General features: G+C 33.8%; 1 protein-coding gene across 4 annotated transcripts in view; it reads left to right on the forward strand.

Moving 5' to 3' along the window:
* BAZ2B (bromodomain adjacent to zinc finger domain 2B) overlaps positions 1 to 19,646 on the forward strand; it is a gene marked incomplete at both ends in the record, with an annotated part of 142,422 nt that overhangs the window by 52,651 nt on the left and 70,125 nt on the right. For 2 of the 4 annotated variants that reach the window (XM_080719844.1, XM_080719845.1), the window contains 5 exons: positions 1,095 to 1,701; positions 4,118 to 4,408; positions 5,772 to 5,832; positions 6,923 to 7,031; positions 7,301 to 7,402. In XM_080719844.1, coding sequence (XP_080575970.1) covers positions 1,095 to 1,701; positions 4,118 to 4,408; positions 5,772 to 5,832; positions 6,923 to 7,031; positions 7,301 to 7,402 — 1,170 coding nt within the window. The remainder of the gene's footprint in view (positions 1 to 1,094; positions 1,702 to 4,117; positions 4,409 to 5,771; positions 5,833 to 6,922; positions 7,032 to 7,300; positions 7,403 to 19,646) is intronic. The other 2 variants (XM_080719846.1, XM_080719847.1) reach the window with 1 other exon arrangement.

Below are 19,646 nucleotides of genomic sequence, written 5' to 3' on the forward strand. Positions count from 1 at the left end.
TTCAGCTACCATTGTCACCAACAGCTGCTTCTTTTTCTTCTTCTTTTTGGCAGAGCTGAGGATTGAACCTCAGGGGCTTGCACATGCTAGGCAAGTGCTCTACCACTGAGATGCAGCCCTCAGCTCCCAATATCTTACATTTTGCTTTGAAGAAGTTTTTCTCGCTCAAGAAATACACAACAACCTAAATTTTTTTTAATTACCTAGCAAGCATAGGGCTCTATGTAATGTTTCTGGAAGTTCATAAATAACAGTGTTTCTACCAGAATCGATTTATCAATAGTGTAAACTTCCTTTACAAGGTTAAGGCATACAGACATATACTCTATATACTAAAGTACGATGGCATAGAACATTAGGAGTTAAAGGAGCTCAACAGTAGAGGAAGTACTTCTGGCTGCGACAAGCATGGGAAGCTTCTTGCTTGGATCTTGAAGAATGTACAGTACTTTATCAGTTTTGAATTTGGAAAAGGAGGGTATTTCATGCAGAACAAATAGATATAGGAAAGTGGGGAAGCAGTAAAAATGTGACATGGACAGGCTTTAGTAAATAGTCCACTTCTACTGGAAAGATGTATTAGAGCCTAATTATGAAGTAATCTGAATACTAAACTAACACATATAGTTTATCAAGTCAGCACTGCTCCAAGAAGTTAATATAATAAAATAAAATTTAATCTAAGATAAAATCAGCAATGGTGTTTGGCATAAATTGGGGAGTTGGAGGAGAAGAAATAATGGAATGGCTTAAATTTGAGCAGTAGTTTAATGAAAAAATCCAAAGATGTGCTAATATGGCCTGTGTCAAAAAAAGAAAACAGAAAAGTAAAATATGTTTTTAGAGCTTTAGCTTTGGATTATTATGAGAATGGGAGCAATAATAAAGAGAGGGACAGTTAGAAAGCATATATATTTTGAGGGGAACACTTATTTTAAATATGTAGGTGTAGCCAATTAGTTATTGTGGCCATTCCTTTTAGAGAACTTTTATGTCATGATTTAAATTTATATGTGAACTGATGTCTTCAGATATTAAAAACAAGTAAATCTTTGTTTTTATTGTACATTTTGTTTTAACCTATGTTTCAACAGGAGCAGCTTAAGCAGACATTTCCATCACAGTTAAAGAAACAGGAGTCATCTAAGAGCCTGAAGAAGGTTATCGCAGCTTTGTCAAACCCCAAACCAACCTCTAGCTCACCAGCACATCCAAAACAAACATTAGAAAACAACCACCCTAATCCATTCTTAACAAACGCACTTTTAGGTAATCACCAACCAAATGGAGTTATTCAAAGTGTCATTCAAGAGGCTCCACTAGCACTTACTACCAAAACTAAAATACAAAGTAAGATGAATGAAAACATTGCGGCCACAAGTAGCACCCCTTTTCCCTCACCTGTAAATTTGAGTACAAGTGGGAGAAGAACCCTTGGCAATCCGACACCTGTCATGCCCTCTGCCTCATCCATACTGCATAACCAAGGCAAGGAAAAAGCAGTTAGCAATAATGTAAACACATTAAAACCACAGCATCACCCCAATCCTACAAAGTCTTTGGTGGAACAATTTAGAGGAACAGATTCAGACATTCCCAGTAGTAAAGATTCTGAAGATTCCAATGAGGATGAAGAGGAAGATGATGAGGAAGAAGACGAGGAAGATGATGAAGATGATGAATCTGATGACAGTCAATCAGGTTATTTTTGTTTTTAAATTTTATAGTATTTTTGTAAGTGCAGTGTGAACCAAAACGTGTTATAGATCTGCATTCACAGACTTAAAGTCATTGCCATTCATGGTGTTCCATAGAGTGCTATGCATTTCAATAATGAACTGATAAAATATAAGAGTAATTGATACTGGAAATTCTAAGTTAAAGTCTCATTTTGTTCAACATCGGACATTCCAAAAACTTTAAAGTCAATATAAATAATGCACAACTAAAAACAATTACATCAGTTTGCTTACTTGTCATTTAATTCAGGGCCAATTATTTGTCTCAATTTTCATCTCTTCTGCCACTTGTTAAAATATATCACTAAAGCTGGGGATGGTGGCACACGCATATAATTCCAGTACTTGGAAGACTGAGACAGGAGAATCAAGGTTTGTGGCTAGCCTCAGCAATTTAGGAAGCCCCTCTGCAAGTTAGTGAGAAGACCCTGCTTCAATATAAAAAATAAAATAGGGATGGGAGTGTAGCTCAGAATTAGAATGTCCCTGGGTTAAATACCCAGTACCCCCCCCAACACACACACACACACACACACACACACACACTCACACACACACTCACTAGATATTTTGGAAAACAGTAAAATTGTGGTCATAATCCTTCAGAATGTAAAAGAAAATCTAAATCTCTATGAATGTCTCTCAGTAACATAGTATTTAAATAACATAAAGGATTCTGTAGTAACTCCTTGATTTAATCTTTACCTACTTTTTAGTTTCTCTTGTTTGTTTTTTGAAGGGAAAGATTTTTGCAAACATAAAATACAAGATAGCTTAAATTTTAAATACAAAGATAAAAGGCCAGGCATGGTGGCACACGCGTGTAATCCCAGCATTCAGGAGGCTAAGACTGGAGGATCATGGTTTGCAGACAGCTGAGCTACTTAGCAAGGCCTTTTGCAACTCAGACTGTTTCAAAAATAAAAAGCCTAAAAAATAGGGCTGGAGGTATCATTCAGAGGTAGAATGCCCATGGATTCTATCTCTAGTACTGCAAAAAATAAATAAATAAATAAATAAAAATAAAAAGACCTAAAAAATTAATAGGGCTGGGGGTGTGGTTCAGAGGTGAAATGCCCCTGGATTCTATTCCAGTACCAATAAATAAATAAGATAAAATGCATATCATGAATGTTATAGATTTGTTACTAGTCAGCCAGAACTGTAAATTTTCTAGTAGCCAATATGAATAGGAAAAGATAGTCAATTATACAATTTAAAGCATCTTTAAGCCTGGCATGATGCTTCATGCTTGTAATCCTAGTACTTGGGAGGTTGAGACAGGAATATTGCAGTTCGTGGCCAGCCTAAGCTACATAGGCCCTCTCCCCACAACTTAGGGAGACCCTGTTTAAAAATTAAAAATAAAATATAGGTCTGGAGGTATAGCTTGGAGACAGAATTCCCCTGGGTTCAATCGGCAGTAATTCCAAAATAAAGTATCTATAAGTAATGAACAAACTACTCATGTATGTTTGTATCACATTGAATCTTACTATGATTACAATGTATAAAACCCCTGCTTCTCAGGGTAAGAATAATTCTTTTTATTATACAGATATAATGCATGATAGTGAATATCAGTATTCACGAATTTTAAAAACTAACTTTTATAATAAACCTCAATGTAGGCAGGTAATATCATTCCAAATAGAATTCCCCAGTGCTATTGATCCAAGAACCTTTATGATACAGTTCAAGTGTCAGTCCTATGTTCATCAAGTTTAATCCAGTAATAGATTTTAGTTATCTGGAGGAGTCGATATATTTATACATAGGAATACAAAACTAGAACAAACTTAAATGATTGTCAGACCGTAGTTATTTCTATAAGCCTTCTTTATGAGACCTAATGAAATCTTGTACCTCAATTTATAAAAGCTACAGTTCAAAAAGCAAAAAAACAAACCAAGAATCTCTTGCTTTCTTTTATTCAAGAGCTCAAATGAAAGCATGCTGATAGTTCTAGACTTTTCTTCCTCACATTGGACTTAATATGCTTCTTAAGCATTGGAATCTGTTCATTTGGATAGTCAATTATGTTCCCATTTTTTCCTCAGTTTCTCCATTAAGTTAAAAGTGATTTTGAAGCCATTAAGCAGAACTCATTATGTGAATATGTCATGTGAGAAGAACTGTTTCAAGTGTTGAATAAAACTGATAATTTTAAAAGAATTTTGAAGCTTTATATGCTGGCATACATTGTTCTCAAATAACTTTAAAAAATAGTAATTTTTACATTTACTCTTTGGGAAAGTTGATTGTTTGAATTCTCAACCACAGATATTGGTTCCTTTGAACAATTTTGTTTAGCTATATACTGCAAATTACTGGTTATTATTTAGTTATAATGTAGAAGTACTTCTTTCTCTTCCCAGAATCTGATAGTAATTCAGAGTCTGAATCAGAAGGATCAGAAGAAGAAGATGATGATAAAGACCATGATGAATCTGACAGCGATACTGAAGGAGAGAAAGCTTCAATGAACCTGAATAAAACACCGTCCTCTGTCAAAAGCCCTCCTGTCAGTCTACCGCCTCATTCAGCTCCTCGAAACCTCCACATGGGGAAAGCTCCAGGCTCTCCTCCTGCTGTCTTGAGTTCTGAGTCCCAGTCACCTGCTTTTCTGGGCACATCTTCATCCACAGTGACTTCAAGCCCACACTCAGGTACCAACAGTTTATTATTGTAAATTAAAAATCAAACTCTAGCACGAACTTATATAGTGTTCTGGAGGTAATCATATTGAAATCAAGCATGACAGCTAGATTTTTGGTTGGCTAAGAAAGGTCAGCATGTCTTTTCAAAGATCTGACCCATTACTTGAACTTTAAAAATGTTTTTCAGTGCTTTTCATTTAAGAATCTGATTGATGATAGCTCTTGATTTTAAATCCTTTCCTGCTTTTGTAATTTGTTGGTACTTTCAGTATGTAGAATTTAATTAATAATTAGATTTTCTTGAACTTTATAAAAGATCACTCAGGCAACTTATAGCCAGTGCCATTTTTATTAGTGAATAACATTCAATTAGCATGCCATGTCTTTTGTTTCATTTTTACTTTTTGTAAACTTAGAAGTTTTTATTAAAAGTTTCTATATTTAGCATTCCAAAACTAGTTTCTATTCTAATTCAGTAAGAAATATAGGTGAGTATAGTCAAGTATCGTTAGTTTTACTTATTTTACTCTTTTTCTTTTTTTTTTTTTGGCAATTTCAAGTTTTACCTTCTCTTAGTACACAAAAAAAGGCTATCATACTAATTAATATTTATTTATTTATTTATTTATTTATTTATTTATTTATTTATGTGTTTATTTATGTGTTTATTGGTGGTACTGAGAGTGGAACCCAGGGGCTTTCTACCTCCAGGCTATACTCCCAGACCTATTTTATACTTTATTTGGAAATAGGGTCTCACTAAGTTGCTGAAAGCCTCACTAAGTAGCTGAGGCTGGCTTCGAACCTGTGTGATCCTCCTGTCTCAGCCTCCCAAGCATGGGGATTACAAGCGTGTGCCACCACACCTGGCTAAGACGTATTTATTTATATTTGTAAAACTTAATCTTTGTCTTTGAAAATTAGCATGAAATTATAATACTATTTTTATGTGATTTAGATAAATTAAAAGATCATGTAATGTTTTTGACTGTGGATGTATATGCACATAGAAATTAAATTGTCTTAAATATATGAAACAGCTGTTGAAATATTTTAGCATCTGAAAATTCATATTTTTAAAGAAAACAACTAAACAGGTTTTCTTTAGCCTCTGATGTTTTCCTCCTATTTCTTTAGCCATTTCTTTAACAGCAAAATAAAAGGAAAGCTATACTCTATTTTCTTTGGAGAGAAAAACTAATAATTCTGTCATTTAGATGAAAAGCATCTAAAAATAATGTACAAATTTTAGAAATGTACTGGTAATTTAAGTAATTAAAATATAGTTTTAAAAGAAAAGTTTCTAAACTGTCATAAAATCATCATCTATATAGATTAATCTATTATATTAACCTATTGAATTCTCTTAAAGCCACTTCCAAAAGAAGAAGAGTAACGGATGAACGTGAGCTGCGAATTCCTCTGGAATATGGGTATGTGGGATAAGGTTTTTCTTCTTGCTTTCCTTCAAGTACTTATTCGTGTTATGTATACTTACTTTTTATTCTTCACTATTAATAAAAGAAGTGTATATACTGCATAGTATTAGAGCAGAAGAGCCAGAGCAAAGGGCATAGAAGTTGATATATCAGAAAACTGAAATAAAGCCTAAGGTTTTATGGAGGTATGGATGGCACAGTCAGGCCGGGATCATGAAACCACATGGGAATATAAATGAAAAAGAATCAGGTTAGGTCATGTGGCAAAGGGCAGAAAAATAGTTAAGACTGACAGAAGATTTTGTGGAGATAGAATTACAGCACAGTAAAAGCCATCGTGGACAGACTTGGGCAGAGTTTGGTTAAAATGGTAACTGGCAGGTTACTTGAGCCCCACCTGGCAGAGAGAGGTTTTCTTTTCTCACTGTCAGCTTTTCAGAGGTTTTTAAAAAAAAAAAAAACTATATACACTGATACCTGTTAATAAAATGTCTAAGAAATCAGTTATTTCAGTTAGGATGTCTAAAAAATGTAGCAGAGTTTAGTGTTTGATTAATTTTTAGCTAAGTTATTTAGCCAAAAAACTTTAATAACATAAATTAAATTGTCTTAAATATATGAAACAGCTGTTGAAATATTTTAGCATCTGAAAATTCATATTTTTAAAGAAAACAACTAAACAGGTTTTCTTTAGCCTCTATTTGATGTTTTCCTCCTATTTCTTTAGCCATTTCTTTAACAGCAAAATAAAAGGAAAGCTGTACTCTATTTTCTTTGGAGAGAAAAACTAATAATTCTGTCATTTAGATGAAAAGCATCTAAAAATAATGTACAAATTTTAGAAATGTACTGGTAATAGCTTTAATAATAAACCTATTTGGGTTAAATAGTTAACCTATATGTATAATTAGAGATTTTCTTTTATTTTCTTTATTTTTCATTATACTTTATATGTACATACTATGTATATGTTTACTTTGTATGTATACTAAAGGACATATATACTTTATATATTTTATTAATTTTCAGAAGCCTTCTTAACATTAAGTATGTTGTAACTAACTCTCATTTCTGTTATATGTAGCTGGCAGAGAGAGACAAGAATAAGGAACTTTGGAGGGCGCCTTCAAGGAGAAGTAGCGTATTATGCTCCATGTGGAAAGAAACTTAGGCAGTACCCGGAAGTATTAAAGGTACATACTTTTCACCAAATAACATGTATTTGGTGCCTTTTAATTGTGCTCATGTAAAGAAAAAGTGTACTTCTTTCTCAGATGAAGTTCCTTGATACAAAATAGTCTCTTGTGTGGGTCTAATATACTTAACCTAAAATTGATTTCTAATAAATCTGTAGCCCCTTGATAGAATATGCAAAAAACATTAGTATCCTAAAACTAGCTACACAGCGAAGCTGGGTTGTAATTATTAAAACCTGAAGTGGAAAAATATGTGATTTTTTCAGTATCTCAGCAGAAATGGAATAATGGATATCTCAAGGGACAATTTCAGCTTCAGTGCAAAAATAAGAGTGGGTGACTTCTATGAAGCCAGAGATGGACCGCAGGTATCCACTTTTTAAAAAGTATAGTTTTTGAACCAAAAAATAGTACCATAACCTAAATGAAGTAAATTTTACTACAATCTGGAGCATTGCCTATTGTTAGTTAATTCACATAGCTATACATATAATATTATGATAAGCACTCATTAAGGCCTCAATTTACCACATTTCCGTAACAAGGAGCCTTGACATATAAGTGAATTTTTCATATATTTAAGTGAATTTTTTTCTGTTTATTAATTCAATCAATAATCTTATAATTTTTACCGTATAAAATTATCTGCATGTTAATATGAAATGTAGGGGGAAGTATTAGTCCCTAAAAGGTAAAACAGTTATTTAAAAACTAATTAGAATAGGAAAACCATGTTATTATAAATAAATCTAAAAAGGGATAGTATATCCTAATTTTAGAAGGAAAAAACTAAAATTCTACCTGATTATACCACACAAAATAATGTGTTTTTACAAGTTTTGTAATTTTGGGGTGAGAATCCGTAAAATTAGTTGAGTGAAATTTCTGTGTTTTTGTAGAAACTGAGTCTTAAATTAACTATGCACATTTCTGAATACCTCACCACAGCCCCCTTTGAGCTTAAAGGTTAGGTATACAGCCTCATCAGTCAACAACAACCGAAACCCTCCCAAAACACCTCAATTCCTGGATGTTGCTTTTAATGGTTTCTCCTTGTTCTGTACTTGCATTCAGTTGGGTATACTTATTATCCCCTTAGCTGCTATCAACTCCATTTGAAAGGAGTCTTAGTTTAAGGAGTGATGAGACCTAGACTTGTTTATCCTTGAAATAGTTTTGTGATTCTGAACAACAATAAAATAAGACCCCCTTTTTCTTTCATTTCTTATCTTCCTAGTAGAGGCAATAATAATTATATTTCTGCCTCATAGGAGTATGACAAGGTTAAAATTAGAGCATATGCATAAAAATGTTTTAAAAAGGTTAAAATGCTCAGCCAGCTGAAGTTGATATTTGCTTTCTTGATTGAACTTTTCTCCCTTTTGGCCTATTATAATATAAAGAAAGAAATTTCTTCTGGCAATTAATATTTTCTTTGTGAATAGGCAAGACTTTTCCTACTATCTGCCATTTAATTTTATAGGCATAGAAATGGTAAAAAGCCTCCTTTACTCTACAAGTTCAGAAGGTTAAGGGAATTTTCCAAGATCACAAAGTCTAAACAGGAACTCAAGGTTCTGAAAAATGTTCTTTTGCATATATAGTATAACCTATTTTCCATTGTTATTTGTGACTTAAAAATAAATTTTGTTTAGATTTACTTGTCATTTTACTGGTAGTTGTAAAATGCCAAAATGTATTTATCTAAGGTTTATATTCCATATATAAATATATTGTGGAACTTTTTTCATTTATTAAACTTAAATAAATGACTTAGAGTAAATATGCCACCAACCAGATTCTTAGAAATGTTGTGAACTGAAGTGTTATTTTACATATCCTATGTATACTAGATCAGTGTTCTATCACAAAACATATTAAAAGGCAATAATTTTTTAAGTATTCTTATTTTAATCTTTGATTCATATTATCTGATTCTTGTCTTATCTATGCTATAAATATTTTAATGCTTTCAAATTCAATAGATTTTTGCTCTAAGAGGAAAGCTAATTGCTATTCAATACGTAAAGGATTTTTAGTTTTCTATCAGAGCTCATTAGATTTAATCTATAATGCCTCAGTACACAAAACAGAATGTTCTTTGACATTCATTCACTTTTTATTGAACGTAATCAGTGTTATTCAAATTTATATTGTCTTGTTAAAATCAATTTCAATCAGCAAAATATGATGAATTACTAAAACTGTAATATATTAAGCTGCCAACATTTTAACAGTGTTAGGAGAAAATATTAGCAACGTTGAGAGCACTTCTCTTTTTTAAAAATATTAGCAAATTGGATTCATTTCAGGATACTTTGTAGAACAACCATTTAAGGTAAGTAATCCAAAGAAAGTGTTTTAGTTAGAGATGCTTATAGTTGTAAAGCCATATACATTTCTACTATTGTATGATTTGTGTTTATAAGCATATAGTGAATTAGAAATGTATATAATTACATAATAATTTTCTCTGATAATTAACAAAGGTTATATGTTTTGTTACAGTAACTATGATGTAAAATAATTTGAGTTAGCCTGAATTTTATTGAAGATGTAAAATATAATTTGGTATAAGCACAGTATTATCATATAGTGATGATTATGTGTACTTATAATATGCTAACTTAATATGAATTGTATTAATGGTTTGATGGCTATTAAAATAAAACTATGTATATTAAAAGACCAGAAGGAGATGTGTCAAAATTTTAACAATAGAAATAATGGTTGGTGATGCAGTGGATCTTTTTTCTTCTTTTTTCTTTCTCCTTATATATTCTTGCACATTTTGTTGTCTAAAGTTTGCTTGTATAAAGTATTTAACTTAAAAATCAATTTCCTCGATAAAAGTAATATTTTTGTACTTTGTAACCCAATAAAGCTAAGAATTCATGGGTTTCCAAATGCATGTAGATTGTACATAATGATTTCAAATGTTTCAACCTCATATGTCTATTTGGGTATAGCTAGAGAAATACTGTATTTGCAGATTTACTAATATTCTAATTATTTGTTCATTTGTTTTTTGTGGCACTGAGAATGAACTTTACCATGCGCTATCAATGAGCTATATCCTCAGCCCTTTCTTTTTTTATACCCAGGTTCTTTAAAATTTTATTTTGAAAAGCCAGGCTCGGTGGCACACACTTGTAATCCTAGTACTAGGGAGGCTGCAACAAGAGGATTGCAGGTTCAAGAACAGCTACTTAGTGAAGCCCTCTTCAACTTAGACCCTGTTTCAAAATAAAGAATAAAAAATAGGGTTGGGAATGTAGCTTGGAGGTAGAATGCCCCTGGGTTCAATCCTCAGTACTGCAAATAATAATAATAATAATTATAAAAAATAAGTTTTATTTTGAGGCAAAGTCTCACTAAGTTGCCTTACCTTCAACTTGCAATCCTTCTGCCTCAGCCTTCTAAATTTCTTGAGATTATAGGTGTGAGCCATCAATCCCAGCTTAATTCATTAGCATTTTTTTTGTGGTACTGGGTTTCCTGGTAACCATTCTACCTCCAGGCTACACTCCCAGACCTATATTTTATATTTTTATTTGGAAACATGGTCTCTTAAACCAGCGCGGCTGACTTCGAACCTGCACATCCTCCTGTCTCCACCTCCCAAGCGCGGGAATTACAAGCGTTCACCACCATGCCAGGCTTCAATAGCATTCTTTTTTTTTTTGGTCTGGGGATGGAACCCAGAGGCATTTGACCTCCGAGCCACATCCCCTGCCCAATTTTTATTCTTTATTTTGAAACAGGGTCTCACTTAGTTGTGGAGGGCCTCACTAAGTAGCTGAGGCTGTCTGCGAACTGTGATCTTCCAGTCTCATCCTCCCAAATGTTGGGATTACAAGCATGCGCCAGCATGCCCGGCTTCATTAGCATTCTTAATCACTCTCCAAATAAAATATTTTCCTTGGAAATATTTTCTCCATCATATTTTTATTTTTCTCCTAAAATATACTAATAAAATACCCAATATTAGTTCTACAAATTCTAGTATTACTTTAAGAATTTCAAAGCCAGGTATGGTAGCGCATGCTTGTAATCCCAGCATTCAGGAGGCTGAGACTGGAGGATCTCGGTTCGCAGACAGCCTAAGCTACTTAGCAAGTACGTTCACAACTCAGTGAGACCCTGTTTTAAAAATAAAAATGACTACGCTGGGCATGATGGCGCATGCTTGTAATCCCAGCATTCCGGAGGCTGAGACCGAAGGATTGCGGTTCGCGGACAGCCTCAGCTACTAAGTGAGGCCCTCTGCAACTCAGTGAGACCTGGTTTCAAAATTAAAAATTAAAAAAATATAGGGCAGGGGGTGTAGCTCATAGGTCAAATGTCCCTGGGTTCCATCCCTAGACCCGCAAAAAAAAAGAAAAAAAAACAACTAAAAAATAGGGCTGGGGGTGTAGCTCAGAGGTACAGTGCCTCTGGGTTCCATCCATAGTAGCGCAAAAAAAAGAACAAAAAGAATTTAGATAATAGTATCAGTGGTATTCTTTATATTTTACTGATGAGATTTAGGAAATCGTTTCTGGTAGCAGGTAACATTTGTAGTGGAGAATCATTATTTTGAGTAAATGAATAATTTTTTCTTTCATTTTTATACTCTTATTGGTGCATTGTAGTCTCACATTGTGATGTAGTTCAGAGTAATAGTGAAATACATGCACACAGCACTTGGTGGGCAATACATGATATTAAGACTGACATTGGTATTCTCACATATGTACAGAATGTCAGTGGAAATGATTCCCTCATTAATTCTTCCTCTTCCCTTCTCACAATTTACCTCTAGACTACCTCCCTCCCTCCACTGGAGCATCTCATCTTTTACCTAACATCCTTCTTGTTTCCCGATTACTCCTTATCTTCCACATATGAGAGAAAACATATGGCTTTTCTGCGACTGGCTAATCTCACACAACATAATGTTCTCCAGGTCCATCCATTTTCTGCAAATAACAAAATTTTGCTCTTCATTGCTGAGTAGCATTCCATTGTGTGTATATTCCATAATTTTGTAATCCATTCATCTTTTGTTGGATGGTTCCATAATTCGGCTATTATGAGTTGTGATGCTATAAACATGGATATGCATGTATTATTATAATGTTCAGTCCCTTTGGAAAGATACCCAGGAGTGGTATGGTTGTATCATATGGTGGTTCCATTCCCAGCTCTTTGAGGAATCTCCACAATGATCTCCATAGCTGATGTACTTACTGACAATCATGCCAACAGCATATAAGAATTTCTGTTCCCTCAGATCCTCACCAGCATTTATTGTTATTTGGCTTCTTAATGATTGCCATTCTAATTGGGGTTAGTTAGATGGATCCTCAGCATAGTTTAGATTTACATCTCCCTCACTACATATATTTATTTATAGTTCTTCATTTGTAATGTGTCTATTTAGTTCAATTGCCCATTTCTAAAAAAGAATAACCCCAAATAACCCAAAAAGGGTTATTTGTTGTTGCTTTTAGTGTTAAGTCTTTTTATTTGTTTATTAATTTTTTTGTGGCACTGGGGATAGAACTCAGGGGCATTCTACCTCTGGGTTACACCCCCAGCCTTATTTTGTCACTTATTTGTCTCTGAGTTGCAAAGAGCCTCACTAAGCAGCTGAGGCTGTCCGCGAACCACGATCTTCCTGTCTCAGCCTCCCAAATGCTAGGATTACAAGTGTGTGCCACCACTCACGGCTTAGTGTCAAGTCTTTTAAATACTTTGTATATTCTAGATATTAATCCTCTATTATAGGAATAGCTGGCAAAGCTCTTCATCAATTCCAAAGGCTCTCTCTTTAGATTTCTTGATATTTTCCTTTGATGAACAAAACCTTTTTAGTTTAAAATCATAATTTTATTAATTCCTATTTTAATTTCCTGAGTTTTGGGGGTCTTATTGAGGAAGTTTCTACCTGTACCTATATGTTTTACCTAAGCCCTCCTCTAGTAGCTTCACAGTTTCTGGTGTAGTTTTCAGTTCTTTGATCCATCTTGATTCTTATACAAGATAAGAAAAGTTAATAATTATTGCTTAAGATATTTTTCAGATTATGATAGTGATCATATATATATTAACAACAAACATTCATTGAAGATAATGTCTAACTCTGGATATAGTACAATAAGATGAGAGGTATGAGACCTCATATTTATTAAAATTTAGATAAATTGAAGCTGAATGTGGTGGCACTCGCTTGTAATCCCAGCATTCAGGAGGTTGAGACCAGAGGATTGCGGTTCACAGGCAGCCTCAGCTACTCAGTTAGGCCCTCTGCAACTTAGTGAGACCCTGTTTCAAAGAAATAATAAAAAATAGGTCAGGGGGTATAGCTCTAGAGGTCAAATGCCCCTGGGTTTCATCCCCAGACCCGCTAAATGAATAAATAAATAAATAAATAAGTAAATATTAAATTAAACCGGGCTGGTGGCTCATGCTTGTAATTCCAGCGTTTGGGAGGCTGAGACAGGAGGATAGTGGTTCAAGGACAGCCTCAGCTTCTACTTAGTGAGGCCCTTTGCAACTCATTGAGACCCTGTTTAAAAAAATAAAGAATAAAAATAGGGCTGGGGGTGTAACTTGGAGGTAGAATGTCACTGGTTTCCATGTCCAGTACTGCAAAAAAAAAAAATTAAATTAATTAATCTTTAACTAAAGAACAACAATTTAGTGATTACTGTAAAAGGAAAAAAGAGAAGCCTATAAATTAAGTGAATAAAGTAATAAAGAAATGGAAAAATCAAACCCCTTAATCTATTCATTATCAATTCTTTCTTTCAGTCCACATACATAGTGAGAGATTTGTAGAATCATCTACTTGTCAGTATCTCTTGATAGATATCATTTTCTACTACCTTCTGCTAAAATCCTTAACTTCAGGTGCAATAGACTTTATGAAACCAACTGTAACACTCTAAATCCATGCTATACTGGTTCTTCTCTGAGCAGTTGTAGCCCCCTTGGAGGCCCCGTTGAAAAGAGTAAAAGCTAAATAGATTTTTTAAATACTGCTGCTCCATTTCATTATAAAGAACTTGTCAAACCTAATGTTGTCTTTTTTTATTTTATTGTCAGAATTACAGGAAAGGTTGAGCTAAGTAGATTTTGGTAAATAAATACTTTTGTTTGTCTAAATATGATACAAATATAAAAGTCATTCACACTTTTCTTAGGACTATATGAAAGTTTCATAGTAAATTATTAATGACAAAGATTTTGAAATGTATGCTGATCAACTCAAAAAATACATTTTTGTGTTATAGAAGACAAAGTATTAAAGCATAAACATTACAATTAAGTTCATCTCTTTCCTGTTAAAGTTCAAAAGTAATTATTGATGTCTGCTACACTCAGTCCAAAAATAAAGGAAAGATGCAAAGAAGAAACAAGTTAAAAATAAATCAGAAAATGTTACTTTCTCCTATTTGAGATGGTATATTTTTTAAAAGTATGCTTTTAGTGGCATAATTTATTTGAATATAGAAATGCCTGTAGTTCTTTCTGAAAAGAGCTTTTTTAAGTCATTTGATCAACAAATATTTATGGCAATTATACTTAAGTGGCAGTCATTTTTCCTGAAGCAAATATTGCCTAAGGCATTTTTCCGTAAAGAAAATTATGAACATATATTTCACTGCAGAAAAGAAATTGAATTTCGAGCTTGAGGAGAAACTAGTGTTTAGATAGCGATTGAAGTGTACAAAGGAAAATAGAAATTATGACTGGTTTAGAGAAGCTTATTATCTGGAGAGGTTAATACTAGGTATGTTACTGCCTAAGTAAAATAAGTAAGAAAAGGCTTCTTAATAAGTTAAGGAACTTGCGATCTCTCGCACTGTTGTAATGCTGGTATTTATTTCAAATTAAGAAGAAAAGATTGAGAGCCAACAACCAGAGTTCTAATTCAACTTTGCTGTTAACTGTCATGCCTAGTGCAACATAGCTGTGGGCACTTAGGACACTGAGAACACAAAAGAGCATTATCTGAAGTTTATAAGCCTGGAAGTTTATGTCACTCATCTAGCAGGTAGGATTTGTGTGGCTAGGTCAGGTCTGTATGGGAGGGCCACCCCCCTGTACAAGTAAAGTGTGGAACCGAGGAGCAGTATTGGAAGTCATGACTCTTAGCGGGTAACCTACTGTGAGTAACTGGAGAGTATAGTCACCATTATGGTGACAGTTGTATCAAATCAATCTTTTTCTTTCTCAACTGTTTTTAATGGATGATACCCCTCTCCCTCAAAACAGCTATTATTATTTCACATATTTTAAAGTGATATTCAAAATAATATGTCATATGAATACGCTACATGACTAGGATGGATTAACAATTCCTAGGGGCATTAAATTTATAATAATCCAGCACTCAACCTACCTCTGGAACTGTAAAGAGACTGGTAGCAGACATAATACTAAGCTTTAAATTAGTATAAGGAAATTCCACAAAATTATGACTTTTCTCTTTTACTTTAATGTTCTTCTTAAAATATAAGATGTCAAATTCTGTTAAAAATATTTGATACTCACTAGGAGTGTAGGTGCAAGTTTGTTATCCCAGTACTTGGAAGGCTGAGACAGGAGAATTGCAGGTTCGTGGCCAGCCTCAGCTAATTAATGAAGCTTTCTGCAACTTTGTGAGACCCTGTTTTAAAATAAAGAATAAAAAATAGGACTGGGGGTGTAGCTCAAAGGTAGAATATCCCTGGGTTCAATCCCCTGCACTGCAAAAAAAAAAAAAAAATGCTCTTGTGTGACTCTTGTCCTAAAAATTTCCTTAGACTTCTCTCAAGGGTAACTTGGTAGTCTGTGTTATTTTTACTTTTGGGGGGATACTGGGGATTAAACCCCCAGAGACATTCTATTCCCCATGCTATACCTCCAGCCCTTTTGATTTATTAATTTTAAAACATGGTGTTTAAAGTTGCTGAGCATCTCACTGAGGTGGTGAGGCTGGCCTGAACCTGCAATCCTCCTGTTTCAGCCTCCCAAATCCTGGAATTACAGGCATAGGTTACTGTGCCAATATTGTATGTTACTTTGAAAAACTGAAGCCTACTTAAAATTTTCTTCTTTCAATCTTAATACTTAATCTGTAGTTAAATTTACTGAATTCTTAATGTGTGTTTAAATTTACTGAAAATTATTTAGTCAAAAGTCAGTTTAAGAGCTGGGTGTGCTGAGCACGCTTTTAATCCCAGCATTTGGGAGACAGACCAGAGGATCGCGCGGACAGCCTCAGCTATGTAGTGAGGCCCTCTGCAACTCAGTGATACCCAGTTTCAAAATAAAGAATAAAAAATAGGGCAGGGGGTGTAGCTCAGAGGTCGAATGCCCCTGGGTTCCATCCCAGGACACACACACACACACACACACACACACACACACACACACACACACACACAGTCAGTTTAAAAAATAATAAATTCACTAATTGATAAACAGACCTAAAATTATCAGAACCTTAATCTAGATGTAAAACACAGCTATTGTACTGCCACCACAGCTATTTTACTGCCAGAGACAAGAAGTGGGTAGATATAGGTCCTGATTGTGAAAGAATGAGTATAGTAGAGGAAAGAGTTCAGCTCTTCATTTACATAACATAGAACATTTAAAGAAATATTAGGCATCTCAAATGTTATACATGTAAAGTCAGCATTTAGTGGCATAAGATTGTAAATCCATGGTAAAACTGCTGCTGTAAATTTCTAGTGATACTAAAACTTAAATTATCAATAACTGCAAACAGATCACTCACCAAATTAACTTTCAGTGGATAAATTTACTACACGTATATTATAGATAGTATTCCCTTCGAAGTATTGGCTTACAGGTATATACAATCAAACAGAATGGGAGCAACAAAAGTAAAAGACAACCTAGGATATAAAATTGAAGCAGAAATGAGACTTGAGAACACAGCCCATGCAGACCTAAACATCTTGCTGCTAAACCACAAATTGACTCTAGCTTTCAGTTGAATGTGGAAAACCCAGTTAGGCAATTCAGTGTTCACAAGAAAGGTAAAAACAGACCAGTTGTGCAGGAAATGTTACAACTATACTTTGGGGTGTCATTAATGAAGATAAATATAAATGGTGAATTAGGAAGGTCATTTTGAAATTAAGTTTCATAATAACTCTTCTCTTAACTGTATGAATACAGAAAACATTTAAATAATTCATTCAAAATTAATATTTTCTTTAATGCTCTGCTTGCTTAAGTCATAAAAAGTTGAGAAAACTGATTTATTTGCCAATTTCCCAAAATATTTCCCCATCCTGAAACTTTGTGCAGGAAGAAAATGTCACAATTTCACTTTTATCATATTATTTAGAGGTTACTGTGGATTTTAACACTTTTCTTGTCTATATTCAGGCTTTCTTTCTTCATATCCAATCTTCCAAAACAAAACACAAAATGTGTTCACCCTCTATCCAGGTCTAATTCCCATGCCCTAATCCAAACCCTCAAATTTTTTATATGGGTGATTTAGACAACTTCTTGTCCTAACCCCTCTTTTTTCCAGTTCACAACTACTCGTGTGTGTGTGTGTGTGTGTTACTGGGGGTGGAACCCAGGGGCTCCGGGCTATACTCCCAGACCTTTATTTTATACTTTATTTGGAAACAGGGTCTCACTAAGTTGCTGAGAGCCTCACTAAGTAGCTGAGTCTGGCTTTGAACCTGTGTAATCCTCTTGTCTCAGCCTCCCAAGAGGTGGGATTACAAGTGTGCACCACCACGCCCGGCCTTCACTACTGTTCTTTGAAACATCTCCATTACAATACATAGTCTTTAGCCTGTGGGTTTTCTTAAAAATGCTGTTCCTTTAGGGGAAGGGATTCTCCAGCTCACCTTTAGATGATGTAAGTTTTCTAAGCGGTGTGTGCATGTATGTTACTATCACTGTGAACTACAAATGATGTGAAACTATAATGACCAATAAAAGTATAAAAATATGGTATATATACACAGTGGAATAGTATTCTGCTATACAGAAAAATGAAATAATGCCATTTGAAGGAACATGAATGAAAATGGAGGTTTTGTCATTATTTTGAAATCCAGGAGTTGAAAGATGTCATATATAACCTAATATGTGCAATCCCCTTAGAAAGCATTTATTTAACTCCTAAACATGAAGGGTAAAAATGTAAGTGATAATGTCGTTATATTTGCCTGGTAAGTTTTGGGCACAAAATATATTCCTTTTTTGCTACAGGTTTATTTTTTTAGATAAATAAAACCATAACTATGAGAAAATTATATTTGGATAAGAAAAGAAATTTTGAAAAAAAACTTTAAATTTTGGTCAGCAATTAATTTTCTTATTAATAGATACTTTAAAACTGAATGCAGAATTGCAGATTTGTTTACTTATCCTTTTATTAGTCTGTTTCTTGTCACAAATGTTGCTTTTAAAAGTAATGTATTCAAATAGTTTGAAACAATGCACATTACCTGGAATATGGGTTTGTGGCTCTTTTCTATTATGGTAGCAATTAATAGTATTTGGATTTTTTGTACCCAGTTAACAAAGCTTCTTATAGATTCCTTGCCTCAGGGGAGGAATCATATTTCAAAATATAACTCAAAACCTTTTTATCCTATTTAGTTGCAAAATTTCTCCGAATGATTCATGAAAAACTTCTACTTTAAGGTTCTTTTAAGAGAAAAGCACGTTTTAAAATGTCTTTAATGCTCACACTAAAGGAATTAACTCTTAAAGTAAGAAATAGTAAGACAAGCTGGCATTATGGTGCACACGTGTAATCCCAGTACTTGGGAGACTGAGACAGGCTCAAGGCCAGTCTCAGCAATTTAGTGAGACCCTCAGAAACCTAGCAAGATCTTATTTCAAATTTTAAAAAGGGCTGGGAGTATAGCTTAGAGGTAGAATATCAATGGGCTCAATCTCCAGTACCAAAAACAATAATAATACTATAATAAGACTCTTATATGTAAAAAGTATACTTTCTATATCTACATACATTATTCTGGATTATAATAATCCATGAAAGATAATTATTAAAAAGGTAATAAAATATATTTGTTTTGATTGACATATGCAGGATGCATCAAAACAAGATTCTGGTTATTTCTTCACTAAGCAGGATTATTGTTACAGTACAGTAGCATTTTACTGATGTGTGTGCTCTATCAGGAGGATTGTAAGGGGAAATCTCAAATATCTACAAAAGTAGATAGAATAATATACACCATGTACTCAACAGCAGCTTTAGTAATGATCATTATGACCAATATTATTTTGCATATACTCCAACTTTCACAATTTGTTGAAACAAATTCCTTTTTTCAGTATTCATTTATTTTTTATATTTATAATTATTATTCATATTAATTATAAAAGTGATGTTTCACTGAGAGCTTTTCATACATGCACATATTGTGTTTTGATTGTATCCACCCACCATACTACCCTCTCTTATCCTCTCCCTCACCTCAGCCTCTTCCATTTCCTTATGAGTCTGTCTTTTATTTTCTGTTATTTTGGTGCTGTTATTTTTATTTAGTTTCCACATCTGAGCAAAAACATGTAACACCTTTTTGTGTCTAGCTAATTTCACTTAAC

This window comes from Muscardinus avellanarius (genome assembly GCF_963383645.1).
Source record: "Muscardinus avellanarius genome assembly, chromosome: 2".
NCBI lineage: Eukaryota > Metazoa > Chordata > Mammalia > Rodentia > Gliridae > Muscardinus > Muscardinus avellanarius.